The 20,445-nt window shown below is 39.7% G+C and overlaps 1 protein-coding gene across 2 annotated transcripts in view; it reads left to right on the top strand.

Annotated features, from left to right (window-relative positions):
- Positions 1-20,445, top strand: part of LOC138315106 (protein-glutamine gamma-glutamyltransferase K-like) — a 62,726-nt gene that overhangs the window by 18,282 nt on the left and 23,999 nt on the right. The window contains exon 1 of one of the 2 annotated variants that reach the window (XM_069255852.1): positions 10,294-10,448. The exons of the other annotated variant lie outside the window; for it this stretch is intronic. Coding sequence (XP_069111953.1) covers positions 10,406-10,448 — 43 coding nt within the window. The 5' untranslated portion in view covers positions 10,294-10,405. Of the gene's footprint in view, positions 1-10,293; positions 10,449-20,445 lie in introns of those variants that run through there. 2 annotated transcript variants of the gene reach the window in all.

Genomic DNA, 20,445 nt, shown 5'->3' with positions numbered 1-20,445 from the left:
CTGCTTAGTATCCAGCATAATATGACCGGATGGGGTGTGTTGCATGATGGCAGGCTTCAGTGATATAGCACTATAAGATTCCCACTATTATGACCGATGGGATGTGTTGCATGGTGGCAGGCTTCAGTGATATAGCACTATAAGATTCCCACTATATAATTCATTTTATTTGCATTTTTACATCCACAAACAAGTATCGAAAGCAAATTGTAAAGATAACGTTACATGTATCAAACAATAATGATATACAAGAAGACACAACACGAACATACCGTAGTCTCTCAAAACACACAGTCCTTCACACACCCAAAACACCACATACCTACATTTATGTACATGGAAGGCCGTCCTTACATGTCCCTGGCTGTTAGTATGATAAACCAGGCCAAACAAAAAGTATGTCAGTGTGACATTAATTAAACCGCTGTGACAACAAATTTTAATTGTTTTATTTCAAAGTACGGCGAATGCACATCGGGTGAATGGAGTATTCCGTCATGCTTGGTTGATGATGTACACAACTTATTGTATCTTCATTTTTAGAGCTGCAACGATTAGTATTGTTTGTAATCGATTATTTTATAGTACATCGATAATCGATTATTAATAAATTATTCCCTGGAAAATGTGTTTAAGATAACTATTGTCGCACAGCTAAGAAAATGTGAAATATACATGTACCCATACCGTATCGTATAACACAACATGGAGTCGATCGTTATTGCAAATGACGAACAGCATATTCAAAGAGTTCTCAACATATTCAATTTTTAATTACTAAGTTACCGAGATGCATTCATAAACTATATATTACTATTTAGGCACCACATCGAGATGCTGGTCCCCTATAGTAATCAGGATGTCTGTCTCTCTCTTCGTTTTTTCTTTGATACAGAAGTGGAATATTAATATTGTTCTCCAAGCTAGGATGATTCCACATGTGTTTTAGATCTGTTGTGTAACTATAAACTTGTGAGTCAATCACGGAATCACTCACCAGGCAGTATACACTTGTCAGTAGTCTTGATTCGACAGTAACTACAAACGTGTGAGTCAATCACGGAATCACTCACCAGGCAGTATACACTTGTCAGTAGTCTTGATTCGACAGTAACTACAAACGTGTGAGTCAATCACGGAATCACTCACCAGGCAGTATACACTTGTCAGTAGTCTTGATTCGACAGTAACTACAAACGTGTGAGTCAATCACGGAATCACTCACCAGGCAGTATACACTTGTCAGTAGTCTTGATTCGACAGTAACTACAAACGTGTGAGTCAATCACGGAATCACTCACCAGGCAGTATACACTCGTCAGTAGTCTTGATTCGACAGTAACTACAAACGTGTGAGTCAGTCACGGAATCACTCACCAGGCAGTATACACTTGTCAGTAGTCTTGATTCGACAGTAACTACAAACGTGTGAGTCAATTACGGAATCACTCACCAGGTAGTATACACTCGTCAGTAGTCTTGATTCGACAGTAACTACAAACGTGTGAGTCAGTCACGGAATCACTCACCAGGCAGTATACACTTGTCAGAAGTCTTGATTCGACAGTAACTACAAACGTGTGAGTCAGTCACGGAATCACTCACCAGGCAGTGTACACTCGTCAGTAGTCTTGATTCGACAGTAACTACAAACGTGTGAGTCAATCACGGAATCACTCACCAGGCAGTATACACTCGTCAGTAGTCTTGATTCGACAGTAACTACAAACGTGTGAGTCAATCACGGAATCACTCACCAGGCAGTATACACTTGTCAGTAGTCTTGATTCGACAGTAACTACAAACGTGTGAGTCAGTCACGGAATCACTCACCAGGCAGTGTACACTCGTCAGTAGTCTTGATTCGACAGTAACTACAAACGTGTGAGTCAATCACGGAATCACTCACCAGGCAGTATACACTTGTCAGTAGTCTTGATTCGACAGTAACTACAAACGTGTGAGTCAGTCACGGAATCACTCACCAGGCAGTATACACTTGTCAGTAGTCTTGATTCGACAGTAACTGCAAACGTGTGATTCAATCACGGAATCACTTACCAGGCAATATACACTCGTCAGTAGTCTTGATTCGACAGTAACTACAAACGTGTGATTCAATCACGGAATCACTCACCAGGCAGTATACACTCGTCAGTAGTCTTGATTCGACAGTAACTACAAACGTGTGAGTCAATCACGGAATCACTCACCAGGCAGTATACACTCGTCAGTAGTCTTGATTCGACAGTAACTACAAACGTGTGAGTCAATCACGGAATCACTCACCAGGCAGTTTATACTCGTCAGTAGTCTTGATTCGACAGTAACTACAAACGTGTGAGTCAATCACGGAATCACTCACCAGGCAGTATACACTCGTCAGTAGTCTTGATTCGACAGTAACTACAAACGTGTGAGTCAATCACGGAATCACTCACCAGGCAGTATACACTCGTCAGTAGTCTTGATTCGACAGTAACTACAAACGTGTGAGTCAATCACGGAATCACTCACCAGGCAGTATACACTCGTCAGTAGTCTTGATTCGACAGTTACTGCAAACGTGTGATTCAATCACGGAATCACTTACCAGGCAATATACACTCGTCAGTAGTCTTGATTCGACAGTAACTATAAACGTGTGAGTCAGTCACGGAATCACTCACCAGGCAGTATACACTTGTCAGTAGTCTTGATTCGACAGTAACTGCAAACGTGTGATTCAATCACGGAATCACTTACCAGGCAATATACACTCGTCAGTAGTCTTGATTCGACAGTAACTACAAACGTGTGAGTCAATCACGGAATCACTCACCAGGCAGTATACACTCGTCAGTAGTCTTGATTCGACAGTAACTACAAACGTGTGAGTCAATCACGGAATCACTCACCAGGCAGTATACACTTGTCAGTAGTCTTGATTCGACAGTAACTACAAACGTGTGAGTCAATCACGGAATCACTCACCAGGCAGTATACACTCGTCAGTAGTCTTGATTCGACAGTAACTACAAACGTGTGAGTCAATCACGGAATCACTCACCAGGCAGTATACACTCGTCAGTAGTCTTGATTCGACAGTAACTACAAACGTGTGAGTCAATCACGGAATCACTCACCAGGCAGTATACACTCGTCAGTAGTCTTGATTCGACAGTAACTACAAACGTGTGAGTCAATCACGGAATCACTCACCAGGCAGTATACACTCGTCAGTAGTCTTGATTCGACAGTAACTACAAACGTGTGAGTCAATCACGGAATCACTCACCAGGCAGTATACACTCGTCAGTAGTCTTGATTCGACAGTAACTACAAACGTGTGAGTCAATCACGGAATCACTCACCAGGCAGTATACACTCGTCAGTAGTCTTGATTCGACAGTAACTACAAACGTGTGAGTCAATCACGGAATCACTCACCCAGGCAGTATACACTCGTCAGTAGTCTTGATTCGACAGTAACTACAAACGTGTGAGTCAGTCACGGAATCACTCACCAGGCAGTATACACTCGTCAGTAGTCTTGATTCGACAGTAACTACAAACGTGTGAGTCAATCACGGAATCACTCACCAGGCAGTATACACTCGTCAGTAGTCTAGATTCGACAGTAACTACAAACTTGTGAGTCAATCACGGAATCACTCACCAGACAGTATACACTCGTCAGTAGTCTTGATTCGACAGTAACTACAAACGTGTGAGTCAATCACGGAATCACTCACCAGGCAGTTTATACTCGTCACTAGTCTTGATTCGACAGTAACTACAAACGTGTGAGTCAGTCACGGAATCACTCACCAGGCAGTATACACTCGTCAGTAGTCTTGATTCGACAGTAACTACAAACGTGTGAGTCATACACTCGTCAGTAGTCTTGATTCGACGGTAACTACAAACGTGTGAGTCAATCACGGAATCACTCACCAGGCAGTATACACTTGTCAGTAGTCTTGATTCGACAGTAACTACAAACGTGTGAGTCAATCACGGAATCACTCACCAGGCAGTATACACTCGTCAGTAGTCTTGATTCGACAGTAATCAACCTCTCCTTGCTAATAAATCTTTCCTACATATACGTAATTAATTAAAGAAGAAGCTGATACGTATACATATAGGCACCACACAAATTTCATTTCTATTAGTGATCTCGCTATCAAGGACTGATTGCAATTTAAGGCCAGATAGCTTTGAATCCTTACCTGATTTGATTTCATTTGGCAAATATCTGCATGTTGTAATCTCAGTAACGGAAGTTAGCAGGGGAATGTGCACGCATCTACAGGAAATGGGCCCAACAATGTTATAATGTCTGATTCAGCCGCTTGGCTACTCAGCCGTCACCGGTTTAAAAATCTATCAATATAAATCAGGTCTATGTCGGATCACACTTATGGATGGGTCATCCAATAACGTGCATACCTGGCAGTAGCATGAGGATTAAGAACTTGTATCCTTAAAAAAAAAAAAAAAAAAAAAAAAAAAAAAAAACTCCCCCATCTAGAAAAGCTGGTCGTGTAAGCCATAATAAGGTTCCTGTATACTGGCATGTAAGTCAACAGAGTCGTGTCGAGTTGGAATAGGAGACGCAGTATGTTTTCTGTAAGATTACAAATATCTTTTGCATCGTCATTAACAGACTAATCAATTTCATTCCGTAACGATAACGTTCTGCCCACTTCCTGTCTCTGGCTCATATTGCATATCACGTGATCTGGATATCATGCCGTACTCTCTACGATTCGCGTGCTTCATACCCACACATTCAGGATCAAAGAGTTCACGACAACTGTTCCAACAGTATCACAAAACACAGAGATGACCTCATTGTTGTCATTAACACAACACATGATACCATACATGTTGGAGGAAAGCTGCAGTGATGAAACCAATCAAAGTGTAGCAGAATTAACCTAATCTGAAATCAGCTTTTTTGCTTTCTAGGAAATTCTCAGCTTGGAAGCACGTTTCCATTCAATCCGCATAACTCTTGATGTGTTGCTTTATCAAAACAACTTTGAGCGATTTTGACATGTTATATAATCTAACATTGTCTTTTTGACGTTTCATATTCCTAATTCGAAAACACTCCAAGACATGTTTGTCATCTAAAATCATATTTACATAAGTTATCTACATGCCCCCTCATTTGACAGTGTGACGGTACGCCCAAACAAACAGTGGCGCGCGACACCGCCAGATAAAAGGTTCAATACTAGCGATCATAATTTGTGAACATATTACTAAAACCGAGACTGATTGGGTTCGGCGACATAAAATTAATTTTTTTACGTATTGTTGATCTACTACGATACGAAGCAGACTTGCTCCCAATTTCAAAGGAAGTCGACTAAACAAGCACTAAATATAGGGTAGTCTGTGAGACTGGTACGCCACTATGCGTGGACGATTCCTCGTACTAGATACACATCCAAAACAATACCATTGATTATCAAATAACTGATGATATGTTTTGGCAGTCTGCTCATATAACCAATGATGGTCATACTAAGTGATGACTAAGCTGCGTTCAATTTAGAATTGCAAGGTTACTTCACAGGCATTTGGCTCTATAGAATTTTTTTCTCCCTATATATGTAATACTGACATAGTATTGCATAAATCAAGAGAGAGAAATGTCTATAGAGCCAAACGCCTGTGGTTAGTCATGATAAATGGATTCAAGCATATACTACTTATTTTATTAAGACTCAAACAATAACTTGCAACCAGAAACGCAGCTGTTTGTTAAGACACTATTGTGTCTGTGTGATGCATACATTTTTGTAATAAACCAAACACAAGTTGAAGCATGCGAGTGGTCGAGTTATTCGTTCGTTCTCCTGACGTATTGTCAAGTTGTCCGTTCGTTCTCCTGACGTATTGTCAAGTTGTCCGTTCGTTCCTGTTGTATTGTCGAGTTGTCCGTTCGCTCTTGATGTATTGTCGAGTTGTCCGTTCGCTCCTGATGTATTGAAGATTTGTCTGTTCGCTTCTGATGTATTGTCGATTTGTTTGTTCCCTCCTGATGTATTGTGGATTTGTCTGTTCGCTCCTGATGCATTGTGGATTTGTCTGTTCGCTCCTGATGTATTGTCGATTTGTCTGTTCGCTCCTGATGTATTGTCGATTTGTCTGTTCGCTCCTGATGTATTGATGATTTGTCTGTTCGCTCCTGATGTATTGATGGTTTGTCTGTTCGCTCCTGATGTGTTGATGGTTTTTCTGTTCGATCTTGATGTATTGATGATATGTCTGTTCGCTCCTGATGTATTGTCGATTTGTCTGTTCGCTCCTGATGTATTGATGGTTTGTCTGTTCGCTCCTGATGTATTGATGGTTTGTCTGTTCGCTCTTGATGTATTGACGATTTGTCTGTTCGCTCCTGATGTATTGACGATTTGTCTGTTCGCTCCTGATGTATTGATAGTTTGTCTGTTCGCTCCTGATGTATTTTCGATTTGTCTGTTCGCTCCTGATGTATTGATGGTTTGTCTGTTCGCTCCTGATGTATTGTCGATTTGTCTATTCGCTCCTGATGTATTGATGGTTTGTCTGTTCACTCCTGATATATTGATGGTTTGTCTGTTCGCTCCTGATGTATTGGTGGTTTGTCTGTTCGCTCCTGATGTATTGATGGTTTGTCTGTTTGCTCTTGATGTATTGATAGTTTGTCTGTTCGCTCCTGATGTATTTTCGATTTGTCTGTTCTCTCCTGATGTATTGATGGTTTGTCTGTTCGCTCCTGATGTATTGTCGATTTGTCTGTTCGCTCCTGATGTATTGATGGTTTGTCTGTTCGCTCCTGATATATTGATGGTTTGTCTGTTCGCTCCTGATGTATTGATGGTTTGTCTGTTCGCTCCTGATGTATTGATGGTTTGTCTGTTCGCTCCTGATGTATTGATGGTTTGTCTGTTCGCCCCTGATGTATTGATGGTTTGTCTGTTCGCCCCTGATGTATTGATGGTTTGTCTGTTCGCCCCTGATGTATTGATGGTTTGTCTGTTCGCTCCTGATGTATTGATGTTTTGTCTGTTCACCCCAGATGTATAGATGGTGTGTCTGTTCGCTTCTGATGTATTGTCGATTTGTTTGTTCCCTCCTGATGTATTGATGGTTTGTCTGTTCACTCCTGATGTATTGACGATTTGTCTGTTCGCTCCTGATGTATTGACGATTTGTCTGTTCGCTCCTGATGTATTTTCGATTTGTCTGTTCGCTCCTGATGTATTTTCGATTTGTCTGTTCGCTCCTGATGTATTTTCGATTTGTCTGTTCGCTCCTGATGTATTGTCGATTTGTATGTTCGCTCCTGATGTATTGATGGTTTGGCCGTTCGCTCCTGATGTATTGATGGTTTGTCTGTTCGCTCCTGATGTATTGTCGATTTGTCTGTTCGCTCCTGATATATTGATGGTTGTCTGTTCGCTCCTGATGTATTGATGGTTTGTCTGTTCGCTCCTGATGTATTGACGATTTGTCTGTTCGCTCCTGATATATTGATGGTTTGTCTGTTCGCTCCTGATATATTGAAGATTTGTCTGTTCGCTTCTGTTGTATTGTCGACTTGTCTATTCGCTCCTGTTGTATTGATGATTTGTCTGTTCGCTCCTGTTGCATTGTCGATTTGTCTGTTCGCTCCTGATGTATTGATGGATTGTCTGTTCGCTCCTGATATATTGACGATTTGTCTATTCGCTCCTGTTGTATTGATGATTTGTCTATTCGCTCCTGTTGTATTGTCGATTTGTCTGTTCGCTCCTGTTACTTTGTCGATTTGTCTGTTCGCTCGTGTTGCATTGTCGATTTGTCTGTTTGTCCCTATTGTATTGTCGATTTGTCCATTTGTGTTTTTGTTCCTAAGGTATTGGCGCCAAGCTGTCCGTTTCTGGTTGAGTTGTCTGCTTGGTATGTGTATTAGTCCCGCGTGAGCTGTCAGTCTATCCAGCTGTATTAGGCACGCTCTAGTTGTCTGTGTCATACATACACAAGTACCCATCAATGAGCGCAAACATCAACAGTATCAAATTTGATTGTTTTGTTGGTGTACAACTTAAATCTTAATAAGCCTTACTTAAGCGATATACGTTTTTACAAACTGATACTTCCAAACTTGTTTATACCTAACACAGACTGCGGTACCTGGTGCTGTGTATTGGAGAATATGTTGGCTATAGCTTGATGTTATCTTGCGATTCAGTTTTTGTTTTTAATCAATAAAGCTTTTTCTCTTCTTTTCGTGAATGTTTTTAGTACATTACCATTCATCCTCGGTACTCCAGGGGTTCCGATCACCTAAGATCTCTACTCCCCTGGACTATCTCATAGTAAAGTTGGAGGCACCAGAACAGAACAGGTAATTTAGTCCTTCGATGTACATCAAATGAGTCGTATAACGGTACACTGTGGTTGGCTGTGTGGCTTTGCTCAAAGTCCGGCGTCGCTCTCTCTGTAGTCTTCAAAGAAAAGTTTTGCTCTCCTGTGATTGGTTCAGATTTGTTCCCCTGAGTTGCCTTCAGTTTTGCTATGAGATAGTCCAGGGGTGTAGAGGACCCATGGAGTATCGAGGATGGTTACCATTTAACTAGGCCAGTGGCAATATTTTCCTCCCTCGACTTTTATATCAATGGATAAGCTGTTCAGCTATTGAAATCTTCTAATTATCCCCCGCCCAACGAAGTTGGCGGGGGATATACAAATGGGTTCCGTCCGTCCGTCCGTACGAATGGTTTCCGGATGGGTTCCGTCCGTCCGTCCGTACGAATGGTTTCCGGAGCATAACTCTAAAACCAGTAGAGATATTTCCACTAAACTTCATACACACATTGGTCTTATGGTCTAGAAGTGCCTTTTGCTATTTTTAGGTTTTCATTTTTTGCATTTTTTCCGTAACCATAGAAGCATTGCTGAAAATGGCAGATTTTTGTGTAAGAATCGTTTCCGGAGCCCAACTCTACAACCAGCAGAGATATTTCCATGAAACTTCATAGACACATTCTTTTTATGGTCTAGTAGTACCTTTTGCTATTTTTAGGTTTTCATTTTTTGCACTTTTTTCGTTACCATGGAAACAATGCTGAAAATATCATGGTAAATGTTACTATGCAAAACTCCACCCATCTTTGTGTATATAGTCTAATATAAATGTCAAGGCTGTATATCTGATTCAACAATTGCAGCCCCGCTCTACTTGAATTATACTCCATCTTTCTTTAGCTCAACTTCCTTTTTCCTGGGTTTTTTTTCCCATACACATAAATCTCCACAATCAAACTTACTTCAGCTTTGATATCTCCATTGGCGGGGGATCTGAATGACTATGTCCTTGTTGTTTTTATCATTGGTGTACACCATATATCTGTCTAATTTGGAACTCTATAGTGAATGATTGCTACGAAGTCCGCCAACTCTAAGCGACAGTTGATATTTTTTAGAATTATGTTGCACAACGCCTTATATTTCATTGTTAGTCAGATTAACCTTGTCCTGTACTTTATCTCGCCTGCTTTAATTGCTCGGCCAATTAGTAAGGTATTGATTCAATGGACCTGTCTCACAGCTCCTTGACTTAACTACTTCGACATTAGGACTGATTGTGTTCCACCCTTTACAAGTTTGTAGCGGTTGCCGTTAAAGTGACAGCCGGGTCGATACATGTCGACTCGGCCGTTCGCTGGGTTGCAGTATAGATTTGAAGTGAGATGCCCATCCGATACCAGAGAGCTAAATACTCGAGGCACGGCCGATCAAGAAAATCTACTACAATTGATCGTCATAATTTGAACGCTGAAGGCGCTTGACATAGTCAATTACAGGCTTATCTTGTCCGTGTTTCAACAACCATACTCCGTTGCATTGGCGGCGCTAGTTGGTATCAACAGTGTACATTGTTATAAAGGGGTGTTTTGCAGTCCCTATGTCTGCCGCAGAATATTTGTCAATGATTTTATAAATACAAAAAAATCCAGCGCAATTTTAATAATATAACAATAACTATGATATATTACAGGTAAAAAGTTTGTTTAGATGTAATAGGTATGGAATGAAACCTAAAACAAACGAAAAGTTCTGGCAGACACTTGCGACCGTCCCGGTAGTGTCCCTCACCACGTCTATCGATCTGAAGTCGCTGGAATCAGCCCAGGACAACAGGTGTTCGTATCCGTAGTAATGCACATTTATTGCATCTCTACCAACCTGGCCTGACGTGTTATCGCCCCAGGTTTGGGGGTAGTCAGATCAATGGTAAGCGAGGACTTCCGAATGTGACCAATGATCGTCACCTTGTTATGATAGGATTACCTTAGTCATGGTCTGGACGGCGCATTCTGCTGACGTAACTTGGATTGTGATAGGAATGTTTTCTGCTCAGTGCCAGTAACTGTTCGCCATGTTAAGTTGTCTCCATAGGATCAACAGTGCCAAACTGGACGGTAACTTTTAATTTTAATTTGTTTTCTCAACAATACTTTAATTTTCAATTTCGGGGAATATTAGTTTAAAATATTTTCTGAAAGTTTCCATTGGTTATGCAACAAGATCCAATTACTTGAAAAACATATATCAGGATAACAATTTCACACATGTAATATTCACATCTAAAAATATTTTGAAAAATAATTCCTTGAAGAGTATACGCACAGAACAATAGTGTTCTTTAAATTAGCAATGACGCTTTGATGTATTTGTTCATGCCATCTTATTTGTTATTCTTTTTAAAGTAACCCATGTTCTTACGATTTTATTCATGAAATTTCCTTTTGTGTATTGCGCCATTACTTACATAACCCATTTGCCATTACCTGTAGTAAAATTCTGGTGTGATTTATATGTTATATTCAATGTAAAATACAAAGTGTGTTACGAATGTAAAGTAAGTGTAGTCCAAACGGTGTCAGTAACGAAGAACGAATAGTCAGAACGGTTTCGTGAGTAAAGAAAAAGTGGTTTGAACAGTTCCTTAGCAAAAACAAAAGGTTTAAGTTTCAAGGGCAAAGACAACAGCTTCGTTAGTAAAGAAAAATAAGGCTGAATAGTTCCAACACATTCCAAATTACATTTTGAATATAGCGACGTATTCCAATTTGTTTGCCTTTGTAGAGCTTGTCTATCAGGAAACGATTCCACGGTCAAAACTAGTAGACGCCCAAATAGTATTATATTGTGAAAAAAGGTTTAGACAAGACGGTTTCAATAATGGAGCATTAATAAACTGGATTATTTTTTACATGGTAAAGCCCGTGTAAAGACGGGATGATTTCTTATATGGTAAAGCCTGTGTATAGAAGATGATTTCTTATATGGTAAAGCCTGTGTATAGATGGGATGATTTCTTATATGGTAAAGCCTGTGTATAGACCGGATGATTTCTTATATGGTAAAGCCTGTGTATAGAAGATGATTTCTTATATGGTAAAGCCTGTGTATAGATGGGATGATTTCATAAATGGTAAAGCCTGTGAATAGACGGGATAATTTCTTATATGGTAAAGCCTGTGTATAGACCGGATGATTTCTTCTATGGTAAAGCCTGTGTATAGACGGGATGATTTCATAAATGGTAAAGCCTTTGAATAGACGGGATGATTTCTTATATGGTAAAGCCTGTGAATAGACGGGATAATTTCTTATATGGTAAAGCCTGTGCATAGACGTGATGATTTCTTGTATGGTAAAACTTTTGTATAGACCGGATGATTTCTTATATGGTAAAGCCTGTTTATAGAAGATGATTTCTTATATGGTAAAGCCTGTGTATAGACGGGATGATTTCTTATATGGTAAAGCCTGTGAATAGACCGGATGATTTCTTATAATGTAAAGCCTGTGTACAGACGGGATGATTTATTATACGGTAAGGCCTGTGTGTAGACGGGATGATTTCTTATATGGTAAAGCCTGTGTATAGACCGGGTGATTTCTTATTTGGTAAAGCCTGTGTATAGAAGATGATTTCTTATATGGTAAAGCCTGTGTATAGACGGGATGATTTCATAAATGGTAAAGCCTGTGAATAGACGGGATAATTTCTTATATGGTAAAGCCTGTGTATAGACCGGATGATTTCTTATACGGTAAAGCCTTTGTATAGACTGGATAATTTTTAATAAGGTAAAATATGTGCATAGACCGGATGATTTCTTATATGGTAAAGCCTGTGTATAGACCGGATGATTTCTTGTATGGTAAAGCCTGTGTATAGACTGGATGATTTCTTATATGGTAAAGCCTGTGTATAGACCGGATGATTTCTTATAAGGTAAAGCCTGTGTATAGACGGGGTGATTTCTTATATGGTAAAGCCTGTGTATAGACGGGATGATTTCATAATAGGTAAAGCCTGTGAATAGACGGGATGATTTCTTATATGGTAAAGCCTGTGAATAGACGGGATAATTTCTTATATGGTAAAGCCTGTGCATAGACGTGATGATTTCTTGTATGGTAAAACTTTTGTATAGACCGGATGATTTCTTATATGGTAAAGCCTGTTTATAGAAGATGATTTCTTATATGGTAAAGCCTGTGTATAGACGGGATGATTTCTTATAAGGTAAAGCCTGTGAATAGACCGGATGATTTCTTATAATGTAAAGCCTGTGTACAGACGGGATGATTTATAATACGGTAAGGCCTGTGTGTAGACGGGATGATTTCTTATATGGTAAAGCCTGTGTATAGACCGGGTGATTTCTTATTTGGTAAAGCCTGTGTATAGAAGATGATTTCTTATATGGTAAAGCCTGTGTATAGACGGGATGATTTCTTATATGGTAAAGCCTGTGTATAGACCGGGTGATTTCTTATTTGGTAAAGCCTGTGTATAGAAGATGATTTCTTATATGGTAAAGCCTGTGTATAGACGGGATGATTTCATAAATGGTAAAGCCTGTGAATAGACGGGATAATTTCTTATATGGTAAAGCCTGTGTATAGACCGGATGATTTCTTATACGGTAAAGCCTTTGTATAGACTGGATAATTTTTAATAAGGTAAAATATGTGCATAGACCGGATGATTTCTTATATGGTAAAGCCTGTGTATAGACCGGATGATTTCTTGTATGGTAAAGCCTGTGTATAGACTGGATGATTTCTTATATGGTAAAGCCTGTGTATAGACCGGATGATTTCTTATAAGGTAAAGCCTGTGTATAGACGGGGTGATTTCTTATATGGTAAAGCCTGTGTATAGACGGGATGATTTCATAATAGGTAAAGCCTGTGAATAGACGGGATGATTTCTTATATGGTAAAGCCTGTGAATAGACGGGATAATTTCTTATATGGTAAAGCCTGTGTATAGACGTGATGATTTCTTATTTGGTAAAGCCTGTGTATAGACCGGATGATTTCTTATATGGTAAAGCCTGTGTATAGAAGATGATTTCTTATATGGTAAAGCCTGTGTATAGACGGGATGATTTCTTTTAAGGTAAAGCCTGTGAATAGACCGGATGATTTCTTATAATGTAAAGCCTGTGTACAGACGGGATGATTTATTATACGGTAAGGCCTGTGTGTAGACGGGATGATTTCTTTTATTGAAAAGCCTGTGTATAGACCGGATGATTTCTTACATGGTAAAGCCTGTGTATAGAAGATGATTTCTTATATGGTAAAGCCTGTGTATAGACGGGATGATTTCTTATAAGGTAAAGCCTGTGAATAGACCGGGTGATTTCTTATAATGTAAAGCCTGTGTACAGACGGGATGATTTATTATACGGTAAGGCCTGTGTGTAGACGGGATGATTTCTTTTATGGTAAAGCCTGTGTATAGACCGGATGATTTCTTATATGGTAAAGCCTGTGTGTAGACGGGATGATTTCTTTTATGGTAAAGCCTGTGTATAGACCGGATGATTTCTTATATGGTAAAGTCTGCGTATAGACTGGCTACCCTGCAGGTAGGGCGTTAGAATTGTACCTGCTGTCCCTATTGCATGATCGTAAAAGGCGACTAAATTTAGGATCTTATCTTTTTTCTCCTTCCTTACTAACTTTGTTCCCTTGAGACCCCCTCACTTTTGGCCTTGAGTTGAGCGTTCGCCCCAGTGAGGAAGGCTCTGGGTTCTGTCCCATGGCCGAGACACACCAAAGTTTAAAAGTTTCCGCTCCTACTTAGCGCTCAGCATACAGGGAGTGGGACAACTGGTTCGCCCGTTGTCAGTATAATGTGACCGGTTGGGGTGTATTGATTGGTTGCTTCAGTGATATAGCACTATAAAAAGGGCAACAGTTCCACTATACAAGAAGACACAACATGGATATATCATATACCGCAGTCTCCCAAAACACGCACCTCGCACAACATACACGCAACACACCGCTTACATGGGAGGCCGTCCTTACATGACCATGGCTGTTAACAGGACGTAAATTGATCAAACAAACAAACAATTATAGACTAGATGACTTATTATAATGTAAAGCCTGTGTATTCTTATATGGTAAAGCCTGCGTAACCCGAGCGTGTATCCTGATCGGTGACCATGAGTGTACTTAGTCCACAGTGGGACGTGTGTCAGGCAAGCATTGTAATGGTAAAGCAGTTTCTGTCCTGCATGTTATTGAAAAATCAGGATTAATAAATAGTGATGATTGGCAACTTTCTGAAATTATAATCTGTAGTGCTGCAGAGAAAACATAGTTTTATTTCATTTTGAAAGCTTTCGATTGGGTTTGGCAGAACATTGGTGTACCCTTTTAGGAACTTATGGCGAACTTTATGATTTAATAGAAAACTATACTCTATATAGTTAGGCAATTTTAAGAAAAAAAATTATTCTATTTATGATGCACGTAAATGTTGCCATATCAGCTTCTTGCCTCTTCACATATGGCACTCTATGTCCTGACAGAATTTTGATAACGTTTATTTCTATTTATGCTGTAAAAATTAGTTTGATGGAAAACAGCATTTTGATTTTACTGGTCATTAATGGTATCTTGGAGTTAACATTGTCTAATGCTCTACTGCGATTGAAATACGTGTTAATAGGTAGAAATATTGCATTGTATAAATACGTACTGTACGTGAACTACATTAGTATATACACTTAGACATCAGGGGCGTTGGAAGCGGCAAATCCCCCCCCCCCCCCCCCCCCCCCGTTGGAGCAATCATGTCTTTTTGCCCCCCCCCCCCAATTTTCGCCGAGTGAAATGTTTTAAAAATGCACATTTGAAAGAAAAAAGGGTCCTGCACATTTTTGTACTTCGTTTTAGAAAATTTTCCGCTGCGCGGCGCGTTCCCTAATACGTTCAAGCACGTAATGTTCAAACCTTTAATAATGAAAATTCAATACACACGGACTAGACTAAAATGTCCATCAAGGGATTAGATTATTTCAAAAAATGCTTCTTAAAAGATTAATTTGTTTATATGTCTTAGCAAGACAATCAATTTATTATTATTTTGAGTTACACACAGTGTGTCGATGGTGTGAATCCGGTATGTTCAGATCGAGCTGGGTTGCATAATGGTATGACAACATTCACAATTATCATTTCTCAATGCAGGTAACTTTAATTCAGAAAAAAATTAGCATGTTAAGAACGCTTTAAAATCATCAAAATACATTGTAAAACTCATCTCAGCCATTCCAAATCGTAATATTTTTTTTCTCGGGGGGAGGCCCCTGGACCCCCCAAACAACAAAATTTCGCGCCTTCGTCGCATGCAAATTCATCAAAATACATCGTAAAACTCATCTCAACCATTTTAAATCCTAATTTTTTTCCACGGGGAGAACCCAGGACCCCTCAAACAACAAAATTTCACGCCTTCGGTGCTCACATATCATCAAATACATCGTAAAACTCAGCTCAGCCAATCTAAATAATAAAAAAAAAATCCCGGGGGAGACCCCCGAACCCCCCAAAACACAAAAATCTCGCGCTTTCGGTGCTCGCAAATTCAACAAAATGCATCGTAAAACTCCTCTCAGCCATTCTAAATCGTACAATTTTTCCCGGGGGATACCCACGGACCCCTAAACACCAAAATCTCACGACTTCGGCGCTCGCAAATTTAACAAAATGCAACGCCACTGGACTGGACATTACTAGATACGAATTGTCATCGACGAAGAAACCCTGTTTTTGTTTTGATAATATGCACACTTATGTTATACCCGAGTACCTACATTGATTACAGATTTCTCCGATTCTCTCTCGCATCTCTTTCGTTTCGACTCTTCGAAGCATGAGCTCATTAGATGGACCTGTCCGACAAATGTATTCGCCATTTTTTAACCTCTCGATCATCCCCTCCCTTTTATATAATCTTCCGAATGTTGGTTAATCAAGCTTAACGTTGTCCTGTTAACAGCTAGTGTCATTGGTGACCGCCTTATATCCCTACGGCCCAATAGTCGGAAGGCCCGTTAGTCCGAAGGCCAAATAGTCCGATGGCCCGTTAGTCCGAAGGCCCAATAGTCCGAAGGCCCGTTAGTCCGAAAATTAGTAAATATTGCAAGTTAGAGAGTTGTTATAATTAACGTATTTTGACGAAAACATTTTTCGGCACTCGGCACTGATGATCTGACAATTTCTATGGTCAGCAAGTTGTCATTTCTTCATGAGTAATAGCAGGTCAAAATTACATCAAAATAAAAAAAAAATAGATAAAAAAAAAAAAAAAAAAAAACATCTTACAATTTATAGGATATCTCACAAGCATACATTCTATGGATTATCTTACAAACATGCAAGCTTTAAAATGTCCGATTGTTAGCCTTTTGTACACTGTATTGCATTAGGATTAACATTGCTTCATGAATAAATGATGTATATAATCAAATCTTATCGAAAAATGACTTTTATTATACCTGTAAACGTCGTTATTTTGTACAATATATACATGTTTTTAAGGACGTATTTTTGCTTCCTCATTCTTTGAATTGTTTATTCTACCCATAATGATGGAAATGGTCCACATAATGATATTTTTTCGGGGAAATATTAAACAGGATCACATTGTACATATACAAAATAATACTGTTTAATATCAGATACGTTTATGTATTTCAAGATTATGCTCTTTTTGAAAATACGCTACATTTCGTTGTTTCATATCATTTTCCGTATCAATTCTATAGTCACATACATGTAAGTATACCTTAGCAAGTTTACAACAAATCTTTTGCATCGAAAACTGTAACATTTCAAGTACTATTCGCATATAAATCCCAATTGTATTATCTGTTTTCGGACTATCGGGCCTTCGGACTATTGGGCCTTCGGACTAACGGGCCTTAGGACTAATGGGCCTTCGGACTGACGGGCCTTCGGACTATTGGGCCGTAGGGATATAAGGCGGTCACCGTGTCATTTACGGATGGCTGGGTGTCCTTGCTTGGTGCCTTCAGTAGGATAGCACAATAAAGTGATACAACACGAACATACAGCAGACTCCCGAAACACGCACCATCAACCTCACACACCGCATGCATGGGAGGCCGTCCTTAAATGACTATGGATGACAGTTAATATGACGTTAATTTAAGCAAAAAAAAACACAAAGCTAAACTGGATTTTCCCCTTTGTATTAAAAGGGCACTTGAGTTAAAAAATATTGGGAGGGCTGTTGGTATAATTCCGTAAGTGTCTCATTTTAATGGTGGCATCCCTTGCACTTATTTTATGTTGCTAGCTCACCTGTGTCAACGGTCGCTATAGAACGCCGTTAAGTATCAAAAAACGACAACGTACAAACCAGGCCGTTCCAACTTCCATTATGCCTAAACAGCTAATCACACTTTTTATTCTAGACATTGGTTGTCCTGCCAGGCGACTCAGAAGACCCAAGAAGCTTAACACATGTAGTCGACCGTCTCTCCTCAATGGCGAAAAAAGCTTGGCACTGTGAATTTAGACGTAATCAAAGTCGAAGCTACGTAGAAAAATAAAAAGATCCCAAAGCCTTTTTTTTAGTCGCCTTTAATGAGGATAACAGATATACACCCATATATCCCCTACGGCCTAACAGTCCGAAGGCCCGTTAGTCCGAAGTCCCTTTAGTCCAAGGCCCAATATAAGGCCCGTTAGCCATTAAAATAAGTAAATATTCGTCGAGTTATACCCGTTGTTTCAATTCACGTTATTTCCATAAGTTTTGGTATGTTTTTCGGTGGTTTTTGATGTAACACATTTTTTTTGGCACTGCTTTTAAAAAGGGTGACCGCCTTATATCCCTACGGCCCCAGTAGTCCGAAGGCCCGTCATTCCGAAGGCCCGTTATAGTCCGAAGGCCCAATAGTCCGAAGGCCCGATAGTCCGAAAACAGATAATACAATTGGGATTTATATGCGAATAGTACTTGAAATGAAACGACTCTTCGAAGCATGAGCTCATTAGATGGACCTGTCCGACAAATGTATTCGCCATTTTTTAACCTCTCGATCAATTTCCCCTCCCTTTTATATAATCTTCCGAATGTTGGTTAATCAAGCTTAACGTTGTCCTGTTAACAGCTAGTGTCATTGGTGACCGCCTTATATCCCTACGGCCCAATAGTCGGAAGGCCCGTTAGTCCGAAGGCCAAATAGTCCGATGGCCCGTTAGTCCGAAGGCCCAATAGTCCGAAGGCCCGTTAGTCCCGAAAATTAGTAAATATTGCAAGTTAGAGAGTTGTTATAATTAACGTATTTTGACGAAAACATTTTTCGGCACTCGGCACTGATGATCTGACAATTTCTATGGTCAGCAAGTTGTCATTTCTTCATGAGTAATAGCAGGTCAAAATTACATCAAAATAAAAAAAAAATAGATAAAAAAAAAAAAAAAAAAAAAACATCTTACAATTTATAGGATATCTCACAAGCATACATTCTATGGATTATCTTACAAACATGCAAGCTTTAAAATGTCCGATTGTTAGCCTTTTGTACACTGTATTGCATTAGGATTAACATTGCTTCATGAATAAATGATGTATATAATCAAATCTTATCGAAAAATGACTTTTATTATACCTGTAAAACGTCGTTATTTTGTACAATATATACATGTATTTAAGGACGTATTTTTGCTTCCTCATTCTTTGAATTGTTTATTCTACCCATAATGATGGAAATGGTCCACATAATGATATTTTTTCGGGGAAATATTAAACAGGATCACATTGTACATATACAAAATAATACTGTTTAATATCAGATACGTTTATGTATTTCAAGATTATGCTCTTTTTGAAAATACGCTACATTTCGTTGTTTCATATCATTTTCCGTATCAATTCTATAGTCACATACATGTAAGTATACCTTAGCAAGTTTACAACAAATCTTTTGCATCGAAAACTGTAACATTTCAAGTACTATTCGCATATAAATCCCAATTGTATTATCTGTTTTCGGACTATCGGGCCTTCGGACTATTGGGCCTTCGGACTAACGGGCCTTAGGACTAATGGGCCTTCGGACTGACGGGCCTTCGGACTATTGGGCCGTAGGGATATAAGGCGGTCACCGTGTCATTTACGGATGGCTGGGTGTCCTTGCTTGGTGCCTTCAGTAGGATAGCACAATAAAGTGATACAACACGAACATACAGCAGACTCCCGAAACACGCACCATCAACCTCACACACCGCATGCATGGGAGGCCGTCCTTAAATGACTATGGATAACAGTAAATATGACGTTAATTTAAGCAAAAAAACAAACAGACGGATGGTCCCCTTGTATGTAATGTGCTGTGTGAATTTTTGGGAGGCTGTGGTATATCCGCGTAGTGTCTCCTTTTAATGGTGGCACTCCTGCTCTTTTTATGTTGCTAGCTCACTGAGGCACGTCGCTATATACGCCGGTAGTTCATAACGACAACGGACAAACCAGCCGTTCCACTCCTTTATGCTAAACGCTAAGCACACTTTTTATAGACATTGGTTGTCCCTGCCAGGGACCAGAACCCAGAACCTTACTCATGTAGTCGAACGCTCTACACAAGGCAAAAAGCGGGGCACTGTGAAGTTAGACGTAAGCAAGGCGAACGAGGAGAAAATATAAGATCCCAAAGTTTTTTTTAGTCGCCTTTAATGAGGATAACAGATATACACCCATATATCCCTACGGCCTAATAGTCCGAAGGCCCGTTAGTCCGAAGTCCCTTTAGTCCCAAGGCCCAATAGAAGGCCTGTTAGCCTTAAAATAAGTAAATATTGCGAGTTATACCGTTGTTTCAATTCACGTTATTTCCATAGTTTGGTATGTTTTCGGTGGTTTTTGATGAACACATTTTTTGGCACTGCTTTAAAGGGTGACCGCCTTATATCCCTACGGCCCAGTAGTCCGAAGGCCCGTCAGTCCGAAGGCCCGTTAGTCCGAAGGCCCAATAGTCCGAAGGCCCGATAGTCCGAAAACAGATAATACAATTGGGATTTATATGCGAATAGTACTTGAAATGAAACAAACGTTTATTACAG

This window comes from Argopecten irradians, chromosome 2, assembly GCF_041381155.1.
Source record: "Argopecten irradians isolate NY chromosome 2, Ai_NY, whole genome shotgun sequence".
Taxonomy (NCBI): domain Eukaryota; kingdom Metazoa; phylum Mollusca; class Bivalvia; order Pectinida; family Pectinidae; genus Argopecten; species Argopecten irradians.
Note: the sequence above shows the minus strand (reverse complement) of the source record. Positions and strands in the feature narration are given on the sequence as shown.